Raw genomic sequence first — 19,590 nt, forward strand, 5'->3', positions numbered from 1 at the left:
CCATAAATTGCTGGGACCTGTGTGTAAAGAGTCCTGTAGAAATGCCTCTAGATTAATAACGGTGTTATTTTTAATTCAGCTGCCATTAGCCACCATCTGTTGTCATAATTCATCCACACTGCAATGTTACTGTAATGAGTATTGCTGCAGAGCTGCTCCTTCTCTCCAGTCTAAACTAACAAAGGGCCAGTGATACGGCACCAGAAAAGGTATTTCATTAACAAATGAGGCATGCATTTTCCAAGTGTCCTTCTGTAAACTACGGCACTTCAATGCATGGACGCTTAAAAAAGGAGAAGAGAATGCAATTTTTAAAATTAATACTCAAAAGCCACCTCATCCCACTGCATTGGGAATGTCTGAGTGGGAGAAGAGTGGAAGGGAGTAACACAAAGGTAGACATTTAATGCATAATTTAATTGCTTTCAGGGTTTGTTTTACTTAGGCTAAAAACCTAACAAGTTAATACATTATTCAGAGTGGAACTGGATAGGAGTTATTTCTATTTACTTCAATGGACTTGAAATCAGCCCCAAAGAAAAGACTCATCTTGATAGACTTGCTTGACTAATGAGAAGAAAAAACCAGACTACTACAGCACTATATAGAAATAGGGCAGAAATTCTGGCCCTTGACCAGCAAAAGCACAAACCTTCCCAGACTTCCACATCTGACCTTCCCTATGCTCAGGCATACACATCTGGATTGTGCTACTCTGGAGCACAGTCCTCCCTGCACTTATCAGACCTTGGCTGGAAGCTGGTGGAGGGACAGGGTCCAAAGTACCAGAAGCAGCTCAGTGCTCAGGAGGGAAGAAGGCAGACTGAATGCTCCAGAAAACCAGGAGGCAGGAAGAGGTTTCTGCCTTCAGCCCTTAGTCACGCAAAAAGAAACGCCTTTGGAAGCTCTACTAACTTGTGGATTTGTCTATGTTTTCTGTGTGTGTTTAAATCAGAACACAAAGACTGAAAGACACAGTTTTTCTTGGGCTGGTGAGCTCCCCCATTCTCTCTCCTCAGCCTCCTTGAGGAAAATACACAATTTTTGTCTGAGAAAAAAAATATACTGATGTAGAGCTTTTTAGAATAGCTATTCCATAATACGTTTGGTTGTTGGTTTGTTTTTTTTTCAGAAAAGATCTGTTTAGAAAAGCTGTAGGGATGTCTTCCTCTGAGGCCCAACTCTGTGAGGTGCCAATGTCCCTTAACTGCTCAGCATGTTGGAAGGAGGCTCTTCATATGCATCTGCATTGCTCAGTTTCTGTTTAATGTACCTCCAGGACACAGAAACAGCCTATAATTCCTGAGAGGCTGAAACAACAGAAGCTTCCTGTGGTCCTGTATTAACGCTTCTGCAGGAAAAGCTGCAGGTGGATGCTCACTCATTGCAGATTCTCATTCTCCAGCATGTGTCTGTATCAGTTATCCTATACACCTCTGCCGGCTGGAGATTTCCTGCTATTGAACTTGACCTTGGAAGGTACTTTGCTCATTGTTTTGCTTGGAAGAAAGGTCTTAGAAGAAAACATAGATGCTAATCTCAGTAAGCTTGTATCTTTGGTATTCATTCACCAGCAGACGTGATTTTGTGCTTTAGAAGAAAACTTTCAAAGGATAGTACTTGTGTTTATTACACACTGTTATGATCAGTTTGATAATACATGTAGTAAGTACTCTTTATGGGACCAGAAATAAAGCAAGTAGGATGCAGCAGGAAAACAGGAAAAAAAAAGCTAAGCTATGTGCCAATAATTATGACTGTGGATGTAATGTTAGCCCATCTGGCTAACATAACCATGTGTTTGCAACAGATGCAGTACAAATGCAAGGGTAAGCAGTATAAAAAACAGGGCTTGGTAGGGTAGTGCTGCACAGTGCCCTGGGAGACTTCACCTTCATAACACTAAAGGATCTTTCATTCACATTTCCTGAGCCATGTTCATTACAAGACCAAAAACTTAGGTTTTGAGCCATTAACCATGATGTACCTAATTTGTTTTTTCAGTAGTGAATGTGTCATGTGACACAGAAAACACAGTAAGAAGGATGATGGAATTATCATTTTTTTGATAAATTTAAGGAGCATGAGGTTCACTGTTATATGTTTTGATATCTATATGAATTGTTTTCTCATCTATTTGCTTGCCAGGGAGAACCTATTCCACTACAGATTTATGCATATATATGTATATATATATATATTTAGGAAACAAGATCTGTCACTACCAGTTTTCCTTTGCTCAGTCTGATATGTGTTCAACACACCATGAACAGGAACGATATTGTACATTTTGCTAACGAAGCTATTCTGCCCCTGACATTAACATTAGAGATACTTTCTTCCTCCCTGATGATTTATTCAAGCTCTAAAAAACTAAGTAACCTTAAGGACCTGTAGAGTGAAAAATGAATCCACTGGGTATATTATTACCTTTTGTTCTGATGCAACATCAGTTGAAATTGATGGAAAGTTTCTAGTACTTTTAACAGCATTGGATCATGTTCTTAAACATAAGTAAAAGTGCAAAATTCTATATACAAACAACCCTTAAACAAGAATTTGAAGTAGAGAGGGTTGGCTCCTAGTCTGAACAGCCTCAACTTGTAGAAGAGTTTAGATATAAAGTTGGAATGTCACATTCTTCCCTGCAGTGCCAGCGACTTCCCCCTGCATTTCTGTCAGCTCAGATCTCACAAAAAGAAATGTGCCCTTGTATCATTTATGTGTGTATCTTAAAGCAAGACTGTTCACTTCAGAACTCATAATAATAAAATAAAAAAATAAAATAAAATAAAAATAAAAAAATAAAATAAAATAAAATAAAATAAAATAAAATAAAGTAAAATAAAATAAAATAAAGAAAAATACACCCCACCCCCAATATTTACAAGGCAGATACACCAGGAAAGGACATCTAGGATCAAGTCCAGTCTCATGATATCACATACTACTATATCATGTATTCCCACTTATGTATTCATCTTTATTCTACTACAGTCACTTTTCTGGACTGAGCTTGATTAGTAATTAAAAGTGAATCCAGTGCAGTTAAGGACATAACACTAATTGAAGTGTTTATGAGTGAGAAGGGAGCTTCTATCTACTTTTACATGAGTTTCCAGGTCTGTGATAAAGGCTCAATTAAAATTGTGCACCCAAACTGATGTAGGATTGAGTGTAACTTGTAAGAGGATTGAGAGGCAGGGGAAGAGTGCACAGAGAACTCTGATAACATGGGAGAGGGATGAGAGAGAACACTGAATTTTACAAGCATACTGGAATTGAGCCCAATAATCAGGCAATAGTTGTCCAAGTTTCTCCAAGTAAGATAGGTGACAGGCGTAGAAAAGAAAGTGATCATGATTTGCCATTTATTATAAAATCTTGCTTTCGGCTTGGTAATCAAGCATAAAAGATAGCAACAGATATTTTATTGTAGGGCTTTTCAATAGCATCAGCAGTTTCAAACACAGTTTTCATCACGCTGTTCTGGCCAGAGCTCAAGAAATAATAAAATATCTAAAGCTCTGTTTTGATGTATGGTCTACATCTGGTTAGGTGGTATACATTCAAACCCGTTGACTAGTGTTAGATCTGGAAGGAGGGCTCCAAAATAAATAGCGCTGGGGTAAATCCAGCAGTTCTCAAATAGTCAAAATTGTGATGGAAATCAACTGGAGCTTTGTACTCCTGGAAGTGTAAGCTCTAAGTTTGCGATGGAAAATAACGACCTGGCAGGAGAAGAGGAAAGGGTTCTGGGGAATGACTAGCTGGCATCATGAGGTTTAGATGTAAATAACTTCTTAGACTCTTTGCATATTTTCTGTTCTAAAAGTAGGAAAAAAAAATATTTGAATGTTAAATTATTATTCATCACAGAAAGTTTCATAAAAATAAATGTAAACATTTCCAGTAATCACCAGGCTTCTGACGTGGTCAAGAAAGACACATAAATGTCCTTATGTTATTAATCCCATTAAACAGATACCTGAGCTGAAGCAGAAAGAAGCTAAGTGGTGTATACAAGATGCAGGGAATCTGTGGCACAGTTAGAACAGAATGTGTATTTCCTGGATCTTTGACTTTAACTAGTGTGTGGATATTGCTGCTTTGCCAACAGCTAATTCTTTCTGCTCCCAATTATATATATACACACACATACATCCCAAGAACGTGATACAGTACAGAAAAATGTGCCGAAGACAAGTAATGCCCCATCACAGTTAATAACCTTTGAAAGCTTTAATGTGAACAATAGCATGTGTCTGTTCTGCAGATTTTTCATTAAAGTACACAGACCAATCTTGAGGAAAAAAAATGAAGAAGAGATTTGAGGAAGTAATAACCCAGAGGTTAAAAAAATATTGATTAGGAAAAAAAATATTTTCTTCATAAAGATAATATTTCTCTTTTAGCAAAAAGAAGCTGCTTAGTCTCCAGAAACAGAAAACAAAGTACGTTCTGAAGGCAGCCATTTCATTTGTTGTGAGCTTTGTTGAATAATGAGCAAAACTGTCATTCATCTTACAACCTTCTCTCACCTTATCTATCACAGAGAAGGATTTAAAATTCTTCTGGGAAGTCTGTGCCACTTCATTTCTTATATTGAAAAAAAAAATTAAACACCAACTTTTAAATACTTTTAGTGGTGTTGTTTTCTTCAATCTAGCTACCTGCCCTCTGGTGCCTAATAGCTTCTTAGAAGATACAACCTGGTAAATTTAGTATGGATTACCACAGACTGCATTTACTTCTAATGAGACATAGTTTCTCCTGATCTTTTTCATCTATCTTCAGAGAAGAAAGATAAAGAAAAAAAGCTTGTTTCTGTCAGAGTTCGTTCTTTGGTGTCAGGGAAACATGCTGCGTTTTTTCCTTCTCTATCGTCTGCGTTTTCACCTTGATCTTGTAAAATATTACAAATAATCCAAATGCATATATTGCACTGCTGTTTTGTAAATTCAAACTGAATAGTCAAATAGCCAAAGATAATGATAATGATTACTTCAGAATGTATTTTTCCATCTTTGAGTAATGCATTGGGTGGTACCTTTCCAAATTTCAGGAGACTGGTGGGTGACTTGCAGACTAAGGCAAATGCAAATTGAGAGAGCTGAATCAAGGGCCTTCTGAGGACTTCAAAGGGCTTTGGATCGAGACTCAAGTTCTTAGGACTTTTCATCTCTAGATATCAAAATATTTCACAACAATCAGTACATTTCATTACTTCTATTTCATTGATGGGGAAACTGAGGTATAGAACAGTGAAAGAATTCTCCCCCATCATTTGTTGAGTATGTGGCACATCACAGGATAGCAGTCAGCTCCTGTGACTTTCCCTATCTTCCATCTCCATCAAGTCTTCTCACAGAAACTGCCTTAGGAAATAATTGTTAGGCTTTTTACTCCAGTAATTTTTCCCCTCTTCTGACTAAACTCTGAGGTAACATGTTATGTATCACTTGACATAGGAGATCTGTACACTGATCCTTCAGGACTAGTGCTAGATGTATTAGTAAACCTCCAAAATCCCAGTGTGCTGTGCCTGCTACCACCAACTCTCATCATGGCAGTTCACTTGCATCTTTTCCTATCACCCTTTGATCCTTCCCATCTCTTACTAATCCCAGCTACTTCAAGGGGTTAGATGGAATTCAAACGAGATCCTGTGTTGATTTAGAAGTCTCTTCTTGCAGACAGAAACTGTATCCTCTCATCAAAGTACCACGCTATCATCACCACCACAACATAATAGGGCTAATTATAATAAGAAGCTGGATGCTCATAAAATAAATAACAAGATCTTTGAGTGCTCCTATCCTATTTCGTCTGAGTCATCTGTTTTATATGTTGAGGGCTGTACTGTCTGCAGGATGTTAAATAGTTAAAGGGAAAGCCTGGCACTTTGTCATGGAGAAGCATTCTTAATAGCTGCTATTTAACACATACCACGGGGAAAAAAAGGTTGTGAGTGCCCACTGGATGAGCAACAGCAGTTAACTAATAAATACTATTCCCAGGTGATTCACAAACAATGAAGTAACCAAAAAGAGCCCCGTTAATTTCTAGTCTGTTTTCAAGCAGGAGAACAAAATCAATATTCGCTTAATGGAAAAAGGCAATACTTGAGGCATTAGGGCCATCATGGGGTAGAAGGGCTGTCCTGTAGTCAAAAGCATGAGGCTGGGAATCAGGAGACAGAGATTTTCCTTTTAAATTGCTTAAAATAAGTTAGTAATGCTCTTTGCCTCACTTTCCCCACTTGAAAAACTGGAAGCTGCTCCTCCTCATCTATGCTGCATGAAGCAAACGGATTGTAACAGTTTTCAAGCACTATGGCCATTTTCTGGCTTGGCAGTGAACGTTGTGGAGAAGTGCTGCTGGTGACCTGTCACTAACTGCTGACAGAATCCAGGCACAGGTAACACTGAGGCTGCTTCTTACCACTGTACTGAAAATCTTCTTCAATGAAGTGGAAAAGTAAGGACTGGCATTCTGCTGCTGCACACTTAGCATGCAATGGGTAGAGCCCTTCAATATCCAACCCAACAGCTCATAAAAGTATTATCCACCAAATACCTTCACAGTGGCCAAAGAATGAGAAGAATGGAAAGAATTTATTTCAAAAAATATTTTCAAATTTTAAAAATGCCGCTTGGGGAGGATCTCACCCTGTGATTGCCATGTGCCAGCTCTATTTATTCTCATCCGTTGAGCTAAGACTTAAATAGTCTGTATATTAGCTCAGGCACCACTTACAGGCACTACCTTGGACCCCAGGGATTTGGATTTTGACTCTGACATTGCTTCATAATCAAGGATTGTCCCAGGGTGAACTATCCGACTTCAGCTGTGTGGTCTAGGGTCAAATCCTAGGGGACGTAAGAGGATGGGAAGAGATGGCAAGGAAAATATACTTGTGCAAAGAAGCAGGTTGGTACATGCAGCTAAAGATGTAATCAAAGAAAGAACTGAGTATAAAAGGATTTTTATAAGCTAGGTTATGAGTAGAGTAACAGAAAACAGAACAGACAGTGAGGATTCTGCTTTCAGGAAATGGAGAGCCTTTCTCATAGGTATGGGAATTTGTGATTAAAATGCCTGGTGGCAATAAACTGATGGCCTGATCCTCAGTTGCCCTGAGAGCCTGCTTTTCCTTTAAGTTTCCTGTGAGTGTAAAAAGGGTCTGAAATGTAAATGCTTATTTGTGTGAATATCATACACAGCTGCAAAGAAAACGGAGATCATTGAGACAAGAAAGGATTTATTCTGCTGGCCAGAATCCATTCTACACCTCTGTTCAGACAGTACCACCTCGATATGGTGGTAGCACCAGTTAGAGGGGATACACAGGCTTGTGACACCTTTTAACTTAACGTTTTGGGCTGCAGAAAAGTTAATTGGACTTCTCTCATGAATAAAATTGCAGGATCTGTGCCCAAATTAAGATGGGTCAGTTACACTGTAATAACTGGGAATGAAGGCAACTTTGCATCATCAGAAAATACATGGGCTTTTATTTTTTCTCCTGTTGTAATCAGCTACGTGCCTCTATTTCATGTGTTCATAACCGCTGAATGTTTCAGTCCTAGGTTTAACAGGGAATACGGAATATTTGGGAGAAGTTTTAACCCCTTTTTGATGAACAGCAAGCTCCTTATTCAATTTAGTGGCACCAGAATTTTGTGTCACATCTGTGAAATGGCTGTCTCAGTAGCTATCTGCTTGGCACGAGTCTAATTGTACCTTAATTCATTTTGTTGCTTCTCCTCCCTTTCCACGTTTTTTAGTTCTTTCCTTCTTTCCACTCTTCAGATCTCAGTTACGCAGTGTTACAGAATATATATACAAAGATTGTGAAGTTGAGAATTCACTTCAAAATGTTAGCGTAATATGCTCTATCGTTATAACCGGAATATTATGCATGGAAAGCATACAGTATTTCTGAGGTAGGAACTCTGAGAACCTCATCAATCATTTCCTGTACATTATGTACACTATTTAAGTAGGTGGAAAGCTAAGTATTTTTCCTTGAGGTTAAGTGTATGTCAAGAAGAAGAAGAAAAGTGTTTTTCATTGTAAATGCAAAATAGATTTCCCAATGTTCTCTTTAATACTGGCTCCATTAAAAACCTTCAGTAACAGAGCGGATCATAAGAAGTGAGGGAAAATACTTATCAGAAATAACACTTGTGAAGAAAAGGAATAAGAGAGAGCTTTACTAGGCTTTGGTGATTTGACTCCTCAGAGTCAAAGGCAAGCTAGAACACAGCTTAAAGAAAACGTATTAAGAATTTTTAATACTTATTTCTTATCTATTCATTATTTGAAGAAAAATGGTTAATACTTTCAAAAGCATTTAATGTTGGTCTAAATCTCTTCCTACTGAAATCAATAATAAAAGTCCTATCAACTTCACTGGCAGCAGGGATAAGCAACTGCTTCTGAAAACACTACTTTATAGGGTGGGTTTTTTTGGTGTTTAGAGGCAGAGGGTTATTTTGAAAATACATGTAATCTATAGTTTTTTCACCTTGAAGCCACACAAAATACAAGTTCAAAAAGAACACCACTTTTGTTTCAGGTGGAAAGGACTTCCAAAAGAACTCCAAATCTTTAGCAGTGAGAAGATGTGGCATAAACAAATTGATTTACAACACACAACATATGTTGTCTTCACAACACAGCAAATGAGGCAGCCTAAGCCAAATACAGAGAAGCTTCATACTGCAGTGACAATTCATCTATCCACTATAATATAAATATACCAAATTACATTTTCTTCAGGATTGTTTTTGATGAAAATGACACTATTTAGGTAGCAATCTGTTCCTGTTTTTGCAAAATTCTTCTCTAAGGTACTTGAACAAATGTTGCTACCTCTGACCTTTTTAATGAACAACTCTTAATTAACAATGGAAGAACGTTCATCAGGCATGAAACTTAAGATTAAAGAAGAATGGCTTATGTTTCATTAATTTTATTCAATTGTATCCTGAAACTTCATTCTTCTTTAGATTAAAATACAAGCAGACCAACAATATGTATCCAAGGTATATCACTGTAATACAGGAGATATATATATATATATATATAGAATGCCATTAAGATTTGGAAAAGAGAGATTTTTGTGACATGTCAGTTTAGGTAAGCCATTTGGAAAGCTGCTTTTCAATTAGGTGGTCCTCTTTAACAGGAAACACACACCACACAGAGTTGTTGGGAAACTTACTACTACATAATCCTCTGGTTACTCAAGATCAACATCTGGAAGTAGCTGCAGGTATGAGTGAAACAGTAAATTACTGAGATTCACACAGATTTGTAACAGCCTAAAGAAAATAATATCAAAATACCTGGGTTTTATCACCTGTACATAGAAAGACCACAGGAACACAGAATTATTCTATTCTAATTATTCTATTATGTATGGGTCCATACGGCCAACTTGGCTCATTCTTCATCTCCAGTGCCCTGTTGCCCTGATCACCAAAACTGTGCACGTGGCTGTTCACATCTAGGCTCCCTCTGCAGCGAGGAAGCTTGTGCCTTCTGTGACTATTTGCTCCAGGGTCTGCTGTAGGCATAATACTGTGGTAAGCCCCACCAAGTTTGGCTTCTTCCTCTTGAGACAGCTCTCCAGCGCTACCCCGGAAGGCTTTGTGCTTTTGCATGTTCCTTTTGTGTCTCCTTCCAGGACAACAAAAACCTTAGGAAAATGAAAGACACCCACCCAAGAGACAGAAAAACTATCTTCACATCATTGCAGGTACTTCAAATTGGAAACTCACAATTTCACTCTATTTTCAATGCCTCCAGACAGTCTGCACCAATCACCCTGGGAAACAGGAGCCTCTTGCTGGTGCAACCTGTAATAAGAATATAGAAGGAAGTGTCAATAATTCAGTAATGACAAGGACTTCATTATACCTGTAATGTACACAATAAAGTTGGTCATAACAGACTCGATACACAGTTCTGTCGAAGTCACACTGTAAGACAGATAATTTGTAAGAATTACCTTAACCTAGACTGAAGTTTTAGAAAATGGGATTTAGTATTTTGATTTCAAATTCCGGAAATGTTAATAAAACTATTAAGTCCTAGAGTCAAGATTTGGGGTCCTACCTGAATGTGTATTTTCTTTTAAGACTTAAACTCACTTATAAAAGTAGACAGCAGTTCTCAATACATAGCAAGAAAGACCAATTGCTAAAAGCTAACAAAACCTAAATACGAACAAGGGGATTAAATTTAACCTTGTTCTGGAGACTCTTGGACCAAACAATATCTTAAGACTGTTCTAACCATTATACTTTAATTTTAAATTAGATCAAATCTGGGTGCTTTCTTTGATGAAAATGCTTATTACTCATATTACATTTATGTTTGACAATGGAATATAGCTCATACTGAAGACAAACACTAATGCTGCTTTTAAAAGATGAAACTGAGAATAACCAGCTACAAGGAACATATAAATGGGAATTGAGAACTCTTAAAAGAATAGTGAGGACTCTACAACAAGACAACAAAACTCAAAATATCCTTGAGGAAGATGTGAAAGCATCCAATATAGGTTTATATCTACAGGCTTTTTTGATTGTTCCAGTGAGAAAAAAATCAGTGGCTGTAACTGTAAATTAAAACATAGGATTCATAAAAATTCGTATTATATGAAATAGCAAAAAAAGGAAGTCAATGTTAGAAGAATTAAAGACAAGGAGTGCTTTAATTCTATTAGGAAGAAGAAGGAATCCTTAAAACAGAATGAGAGCTGGAAATGGTAGAGTTATTCACAATAGTAAAATAAATGCAAGAGGGATGAGTATCTTGCATTAGTTTAACATTAATAGAGTCATGTCCCACTAGGTGCAAGTTACAAAAGATAGTAACAGATTTGAGGTACATAAGAGTATGTAGGATGTAAACCATCTTTTGTGAAAGAATCAGTGGCATCTATTTAACTTAAGAAACGACTGAAAAGTGATTTCATGTTAGGCTACAAGTACTCACACGGGGAACAGAACTCTTTGAATGCAGGACTTTCAAAAGTTCCTAACAGATGATGCCATAGTGGACATAATGGAGGGACTCAGACCTGAAGGAAGACAAATGTAAATGTGCCATAGGAATAAGGAAAACCCATTATATAAAGTCCTGCAATACTAGAACTAAGGGGCACTTCTCAAAACTGGTAGGAGAGCCATAGCGGTTTAAAAGAGAAAGAGAAGAAAGAACTTTAAGCATCAAGCAGAGAACTTCTGGGCTTCACTGCCTCAAGAGATTGTGAAGGCAAGCATTATCTGCCAAGATCCACAACAAAGGTCCGAAAAAGACAAATTCATTGACAGCAACTTTGTTAACAGATAATAGGTGGAGCAGTCAGGAATGTGCCTTCTAACATCCCTAATTCCACGCCACTAGATGCTGGGTAAGTCCAGGGGAGTAGAGCTCAGAGGTAGATGCTCCCCTCAAGTAGCACCTCTTAGTGCCATGGTCGAGGACCAAGCACTGGGCTACATGAACCACTATTCTGACCGGGTAAGAAGACATTTCTTGTGTGTTCTTTATTTTAATAGCAGTGAGTAGAGCTGCACTTGAAATGACTTACCAGAAATGCAGGGAATTCTGTGTAATTGGAATTGTTATGTCAAGGTATGTTTTCTTTAAGAAAAATGGTACAAAAAGGAATTAGTTCAGGTAAATCTCATGTCCCATGTTAGGGAGGAGTTCAGATTAAATTACAGTCCTATTCCCATCTTGCTTCATAATCTATAAATCTACAGAATTTTCTGGTAGCTTGATAATTTTTCAGTTCCAGGCTTGCTCCTTCTCTACTAGGCCCTTTATATTTTTAACTATAGGGTTTTTAAGAGGGTCCCTTACTACCTTTCCCCTTATGTACAACCACTGTTTATCTTTAATAAACAGATAATTGTACTGGCTTTATCCTGTTTACTGTTCTCCACATTTTTTCATCTTCTCTGTGTGTGCTATCCAGCACAAGAAGGTATCTTTCAGTAAAGGCTGCCTGAGTGTGGAGATAAAGAAAGGGAGCAGAAGAAACAAAGACAGGGAGTCAGGGTCAGAGGAAAAAAGAAAAGATGAAGGGAAATGTTATTACTGAAGGATCTGAAAATAATTCACTATAATTTGGAAAGGTTTTTAAATGTTGGAGAACACAAAACAACTATTTTAAAGAATTTATAAGAATATTTCTGATAATATTACCACTCATTTTTACAAAACTAGCTGGTCATTTAAATTTAAATATGCTGCAGTGGTGGGATATATTGAAAGTAATAGTTGGCAGTAATGGTGGTAATTGTATACTTCCATTCCTTACCTTGTCTTTTTGTTGGTATTGTAAATTACACAGGGGTAATTTTTAGTTCCAGTTGAAGAAGGCAGTTACTATGATGCTCATATGGTACTATGGTTAACAAAAAGATATTTCTTTATCCTTGTTAATGATTATCCCATGAAGATTTGCATATGAGCTTAGCTTTATAAGGATGGTGTACCTAACTCTAAGCCATTAAAGCATGTTATTTGGGTTTTTTAAATTTATAATTTAAATTGGTTTTATAGTTATTTTTCTGATAATTATTTCAAGAAGAAATGTCATCAACTTTAGAGGTGGATTAAGAAGAAAAAAGTAAACAACTGCAAAACAATATAATGCTGGCAGTTGAAATAGGATCTTTGTTAAAGCCCAAAGTTCCTGAACATATTCAAGATTATATTTGTGGAAGCTATGGTACAAACTGAACGTATCTTCACAGAAATAATTCTTTGACAGCAAGGGAGGAAAAGAAAAAAAAAAGCAAAAAAAAACCTTTGCAAGTTTCTTTCTACAAACAAACAGAAGGAGGTAAGCCTTTGAACTCCTATTGTTCTGACAACATTAGCTGTGTTTTATCCAGCACTGTGTTTTTAAATGCTAGTAACTTACAGACACCACCATTTGGGTTTTTTTACTGAATAAGTGGTGGCAACAGTGGTGAGAGAAAAGCCAGCTGAATATTTTGTTGGATGAATCAGTCCTACTTGAAAGCAACTGAGAGCTCTTGGAGGCTGAAATACAGTAATCTCTACCAAATGGCATGGATACTTGCTACTTGTTATGTTTCACAGTAGTCAGGGATAAAGTGTGTTAAAGCAAGAGATAAAAATTCTAGCAGTATTTGAAATCTGAATGTTGGTCAAGGTCCAAGTTTCAATGGTAATTCTGATTTCTGTGGCAAAAGAGAAATCAGAAACTCCTGACAGACCTGAATTTTAGAAAGCTGGATGGGGATTGTCAGCATCCTGTTAGAAGTGTCCTGCAGATTTCTCATCAACTAGAAGCCCTGCATTAAAGCAGGCACTATGAACATTTAAAGCAACATAGTATGGCTAACATCTTTATTTTAAAAGACTTATGAAGAGTGCTATTTTTGGTGAACCATGTTAAAATTAAAGTAGAGCCAGCCTGTCGCTTGAGAAGGATCAGAGCCAAAATGCTCTACCTAAACTTCAAAGCCTTCATAATCTCACCAGGGATCCCAAACCTCTTCCTCTTGTGCAACTGTCTTAATCCAAACTTCAAACCTATGGCTTGGCAGGCAGCGACAGAGAGTAGTTTTTTAAGGTTAGGACAGAATATTTACTTTCCTTGGGCAGTGCTATAGTTTTCACTAATGCTGAACTACGCTTAAGCTTGTCATCCCCAGAGGTTGACTGGGATGTTCTCAGGCCCAAGTCTGTAGGAAGCTATGCAAGAGGTGCTGAAAGATTTTAAACCCCATTGACGTCACTGCTTTTTGATGGCTTTCAGCAGTTCTGGAAGGCGGGGAAGGGAGCGGTGGCAGAATCACATGCCAACGTATTAAATTTTCCTGACACAATAAAAACCTATAATCACGGCAGATTGAATTCATACCTTAAGTCTAAACAAGAAAAAAATTAGTTTTGCCTGTTTCTGCCAGAAATAAGTAGCAAACTGTGAGTAAATCACATTGTTTATACCACTTACTTTATGTGCAATGGAAACAGGAACAGCTGTTCCTTGACTGCTCTGTTTGTAACAAATGTGCAGTGTTAGCTGTTATAATAGCAAAGTTTACAAGATCTGCCATCCGTCCGTTCCCTTACACTCTGTTTTGGCTGGCCTTTAAAAAGTCAGTTATTAATGCTCATTCCAGTTTAAGAAGTGCCACAAAAAGAAAGAAAACCAATCCTGAAACCCCAAACCCTTATGCAGGTCTTTTTTTTTTTTCCCCTTAAAGCGTAAAAAACCACCTCATATCAGCCAAAAAATATTTCACTAGATATATATATATATAGTCTTCAAGCATCAGGTAAGATAGCTTGTGCATTACATATTACAGTTCAAACCCTGACTCCATTGACAGCAATGATATGTTTTTAATTGATTTGAACAGGACTGCAATTCAAGGAAGTTACAATGGGACTGGAATGAGTTCTCTCGGTAAGCAACACAACTGTCAGCAAACATCTCTTACAGTCTCTTATATAAGTTTACTACGTCTCATCTTGAAATCATTTCAATTTCTTGCCAGCAAGGTTCTTCTGAGGACCATGCGTGTCTGACACATGGAAATCTACTTCTCATTTCCAGCGTAAACACACTGAAAATAGCTGGTACCTATTTGATCTCATAGCTTGTACTTTAATAGCTCTTCTTCCTCTTCAGCTCTTTTTTGTTTCTAAACTGAAGAAGCGAACCCCCTCTTTTTTTCAGTCTTCTCCAATAGAACAGACCCTAAATTCCTGTGATCCTTTTAGTGGTGCTTTGCCCCCTTCCAGGTTGATTTCATCTTTTTTGCAACAAAGGTGACTTGAAATATACCATTATACACAGGTGAGGTCTCAACAATATTTTGTACAGCGACAGCCAAACATCTCCCTGTTTGTAGATATCTCTTGACTTACATGGCCAGGATGACATCTACACACTCCTTTGCCATGGTACCCTGACCCTCCACAGGCATCTACTAATAGACAGAAAAAAGTTGGTTTTTTTTCTATTACATCATTTGCAAATGAAATATATTCATGATAGTTATATTCATATGCTCCTGTACTGACACTGTTAACTTTGATAGCTCTCTCTCACCCCAGTGTCAAGCTCTTAGTGTGACTTTAAAGGACAGATCTATCTCTTCCCAGTCGAAACTATCACCATTAGTTTCTAAAGGTATGGCAATGATATACATGATTTTCACATTCAAGGCAATACTCTCTGCAATTAAATTTAATTGTATGGCCTTATGGTCTTCTAGTATCATATTCCAAGATTTCTCTTTTATTGTCAACGTTGACCTGGGCATTTTTAAACTCTTGGCTTTGATCCCAAGGGTAGAGACTTGGTACATGAACACTGTAGCTCCACCTTAGACTTGGAATAGCTCCAAAAGCAAGTGATAAAACATACTGCCTATTGCTCTTTAGCTTTGGTTACATTTTTAACATATGAAATAAGTAATTTGGGTGCAAGAAAGGCATTCAAGTCTTGTTTTCAAGTTAAAAAAAAAAAAAAAGAAAAAAGAAAAGGCAGCAGCTCCCAGAACTGTACAAAGATATTTAGGCTTCCTAAAACTTTTCTCCTGACATTAAAGCGTGTGGGCAATTTTAACATTGGCAAATTAAGTACAAATACACAGAGGACAGAGGCTGCTACACATCTTACCAGAGGACCTAATGGAAACCAGAGCTGTACTCAGATGGGTGCTAACAAACGGGCCTCGTCCTGGAGAACTGGCAGTCCAGTGCACAACATGGCCATGAGCACGCTGCAAGGGCATCTCAGCTTCAGCTACACCCAACCCCTTGCTAACCCTCATCATTCACCACAGCATCCACCTGCAGTCCACCACAGCTCGGTGGATTAAGGTCTCCCTGAGGAAATCGAAGGAATTCGGCTTGAAAAGAAACCATCTTGCTTGCAGCTGAGGAGGGCAGATGGGGAGCTCAGCTGGGATGCACTGTCCCTCTCCCTGGGGCCTTGGTGTAGGTTGTAGGACAGTCACTGCCATGGACAGAGTTGGGCAAAAGCCACCCCCCCCCCCCCAAAAAAAAAAAAAAAAAAGGAAAAATAAAAAAGAAAAAAGAAAAAGAAAGGAAGGAAAGGAAAGAAAAAAAAGGAGAGAAAAGAAAAGAGAGGAGAGGAGAGGAGAGGAGAGGAGAGGAGAGGAGAGGAGAGGAGAGGAGAGGAGAGGAGAGGAGAGGAGAGGAGAGGAGAGGAGAGGAGAGGAGAGAGAGGAGAGGAGAGAGAGGAAGAAGAGGAGAGGAAGGAGAAAGAGGAAGGAAGAGGAAAGAAGGAGAGAAAAGAAAAGAAAAGAAAAGAAAAGAAAAGAAAAGAAAAGAAAAGAAAAGAAAAGAAAAGAAAAGAGTAAACCACACACCTCAGGCGAAACTACATTTCCCAGGTACCTCTGCCCTCGCCTGCTTCCTGCCCCTCACATGACAGCGCCCTGGTCTCGCCATGGCGGAAGCCGAGGAGAAGGTAACGCCGGGAGGGCATTATTGCAGCCGGACGGGCCGGGGAGCGCGGCGGAGCGCGTTTGTGAGGGGACAGGGGGCTCAGCCAGCCCGGCAAGCGCCGGCGGCTGTGCGGCGAGGCCCCCGCTCCTCCTCAGCGCTGCGCGGATGGGGCTGCCCGCCGCGGCCTGTCGGGATTTGTGTAGAGCAACCCGAGGGAGGGCTGGGGGAGCAAGCCCTGGGGGCTCTGCTCTTTACACCGCACCCGGTGCGGGACCCTGGGGCTCGGTGGCTGGGGCGGGTGGGTTAGGAATGCAGCTGGCGCCGCTGTAGAGCCAGGATTAAAGAGCTGAAGGGTCTGAAATGGTCGAGAAGCTGCCGTTTACCGAAAGGCGTGAGCAAGTTACCTCAACAGGGGAGGCTTCTCCTGAGACAAAATCCGAGAGGTTTGGTGCTTGTCACCTGGAGCTCCCCCCGCCTAGACTGCTCCTTCCCGAGAAATAAATAAAGTACAAGCAAGAAGTGAAGTTTCCCGTTCTTTTAGATGCTTTCTCAGGGTTTCTTTGCCGAGCCAGGACTTTGACATACAGCTAAAAATGGTCCCTGTGGTCCCTTCCCACCTGGTATTCTGTGATTCTAAGCTGTGTGATGCTTGTCTTGGATGTTTAAAGGTGGGAGAGTGTTAGAATTGTCTCAAGGGAATTGGCTTCCCTGCTGCCAGAGGTTTGGTTGGAAAGGGTTGGCTTCCTTGGGGGAGGCTTCATCCCCTGGTGTGGTGGGGTTTTAACTGTGGCAGCGTTTGAAAGGGCTCTTGGGATAAAACCAGCTCTGAGAAGTTACCTTCTCTAGTACTGCAGGAGATGAAAACAGCCTGTGTTTTGCTCTCTTTGGACTATGGGAGGGAAGTTACCTTATTCATTTCTGTTTATTTCCTTTGGGGAGCACACACACCCCTACTGAAAGGGATGTGTTTGTTGTGCATGTGGTTTCTTTGAAACCCAACTTTCATGGTTTTCCTCACCCAACACCTTTGAGTTATGAGCCTAAACATACAGTGGATAGCATCTGACCTTTGCTGAGGTGGGGAAGGGAAAACCCTATATCCATCATACTGGAAAGCCAGCTTAGAATTTATTGAGAAGTTATGTTGGATCTGCTAAGTGAGAGATTATAATGGTGAGAGGTAGCTTCACATTTCTGTGGATTGCTCATCCATGTACCTTTTATCCATTCTTAGGCTGCATGAGCAACTGCATTTGCCAGCTAGCTGAAGTGTACTGCTGATTTTCCCCTAGAGTCTGAGACCCACCAATGACAGCTCTTCCTACACGATTTGGGATTCTGGTCACCTACAAATCCCAGCTGAGGGATTTCCTTTTCACAGTTACAAGGCTACTAAAAAGTAGAAGTGGGGGATAATCCTCTTGGCTCATGCATTCGGAGGGAAGGGAGAGGAACCTAACAAAACCCCAGGGCAGTCATAACTGCAATTTACTCTTCCAGTTTGTTGGTGCAAATGGGTGAACTCAGGCAAAAAGCGTTTCATAGTAAGTTGCTAGTAAAGTGAGTTAGTAGGTGAGTGTCAATTGTAAACACCTTCAGCTAAGTTCTTATCAGAGAACAAATACAGTTTCTCTATTTCCTCCCTAAGCCAAGACTCCCTCTGTGTTTTTGCATGTTATTTTCTGCAGTAAAACATAAAGGCTATGAAGTATTTGCCTGAATTTATATGCTGTTATGAAATTCAGTAGCTGCTGTTGCAGTGGCTCCTGAATGCAGAAGGGATACCAGGGCACATGTCCTAAATCAAAGCAGATTGATACTTTATTGATTCACACTGATTGATTATTTGAATCAACTTCTTGTGTGCCCTCGTTCTGTAAGCCAGTATTTTCCAAGGATGATCTCCCACATAATAACTTGCAACTCAGTTTAATCTTTATTAAGTGTTTTGGGTGCATGTAAGAATCGGCTTCTGTAAAAGCAAGTGGGTTGTTATTCCACCCTGCCTTCATGTGAGTCTGTCTGTGGGGTGTTAAGTACTGAGCTTATACCTGTATTTGTGTTCTCCTGAAGCCAAAGTAATCAGAACCGTGAGGGGGAAACTAATCTTAGTGTAGCTGTACTATAAAGTCTCATGTGTACCAGCAAAAATATCACTTCATGTAATTGCTTGTTTTGTTTGGGAGAAAGATTCCATTTTTAAAACACATTCTCCTTTTACAGAGTGTGAACTGTATCAAAATATCTAAATGGTGGTGCTAATAGTTTTGGTTTATTGAAAAGTTGAGTAAAAAACTCTTGATATTCAGGAGGAAAGGCAGGGGGTTTTGTTAGGCACCTAGTAATATGTTGCATTGGACTTTGTGCTGCTTTAGCTTGTTCAGTAGGCTGGCAGTGGTACACAACAATATTTTAGTTCTGTCCTCGGGTACTGTTAAGTAGAATTTAAGATGCATAAAGATTGTATATAACAAAATTGTTATTTCCTCAAAGGTAACTGCATTGTGTGAGTAGAGACAGACTGGGACAAACAATTGTATTTGCAAAGTCAAACCTGAACTTCAAAGGGTGCCAGGATATTACTCCCTTTTAATCTTCCCTTAACTCCTGTGTTCTTTCTACTTGCAGTTTCCCAACTTAACTCACAGTATATAGGCAGATACACATGTGTATTTTAGAGGTGGACCTGGTTGTAGTAAGTAAAATGGACCAAACAGAAGGCAGTAATCATGGTAGCACCTTGCACTGAGTTTCAAGTAACCAGTGGAAATGCTGCTTTTCTTCTGCACTGTCTTTGTGACTATGGTCACTAAAGGTGAACCTCCACTAATGCAAAGGAGGCATTTACTTTTTGCCTAGAGATCACCATCAATGCATTTTATAAACACAAAATAAATAACTGTGTCAAAATAAAAATGACACTGGTTGTGAGTGCATTATTTTTTCATCCCTTTCTATTTCTCTTTAAACTGCTGGTAATTGTCTCTTCTTTTTTTTGCCTTCTCTGGTGAAATTCTCTACCGATTTATCTTGCTGTCCAAATACTACTTCATGAGGTTTGAAATGCTGCCGTCTCTCTCACTTGTTGTTTGTATAGCA

At 39.1% G+C, this 19,590-nt stretch overlaps 1 protein-coding gene across 3 annotated transcripts in view; it reads left to right on the forward strand.

Moving 5' to 3' along the window:
• Positions 1-16,396: 16,396 nt before the first annotated feature.
• VPS41 (VPS41 subunit of HOPS complex) overlaps positions 16,397-19,590 on the forward strand; it is a 97,306-nt gene continuing 94,112 nt past the window's right edge. For 2 of the 3 annotated variants that reach the window (XM_062625439.1, XM_062625441.1), the window contains exon 1: positions 16,478-16,513. In XM_062625439.1, the coding sequence (XP_062481423.1) occupies positions 16,493-16,513 (21 nt within the window). In that variant the 5' untranslated portion in view covers positions 16,478-16,492. Of the gene's footprint in view, positions 16,514-19,590 lie in introns of all 3 variants that reach the window. The other variant, XM_062625440.1, reaches the window with a different exon arrangement.

The sequence above is a fragment of the Pezoporus occidentalis genome, unplaced genomic scaffold (genome assembly GCF_034315485.1).
Source record: "Pezoporus occidentalis ecotype Australia unplaced genomic scaffold, CSIRO_AGI_Poc_V1 ctg28, whole genome shotgun sequence".
NCBI classification, from domain to species: domain Eukaryota; kingdom Metazoa; phylum Chordata; class Aves; order Psittaciformes; family Psittacidae; genus Pezoporus; species Pezoporus occidentalis.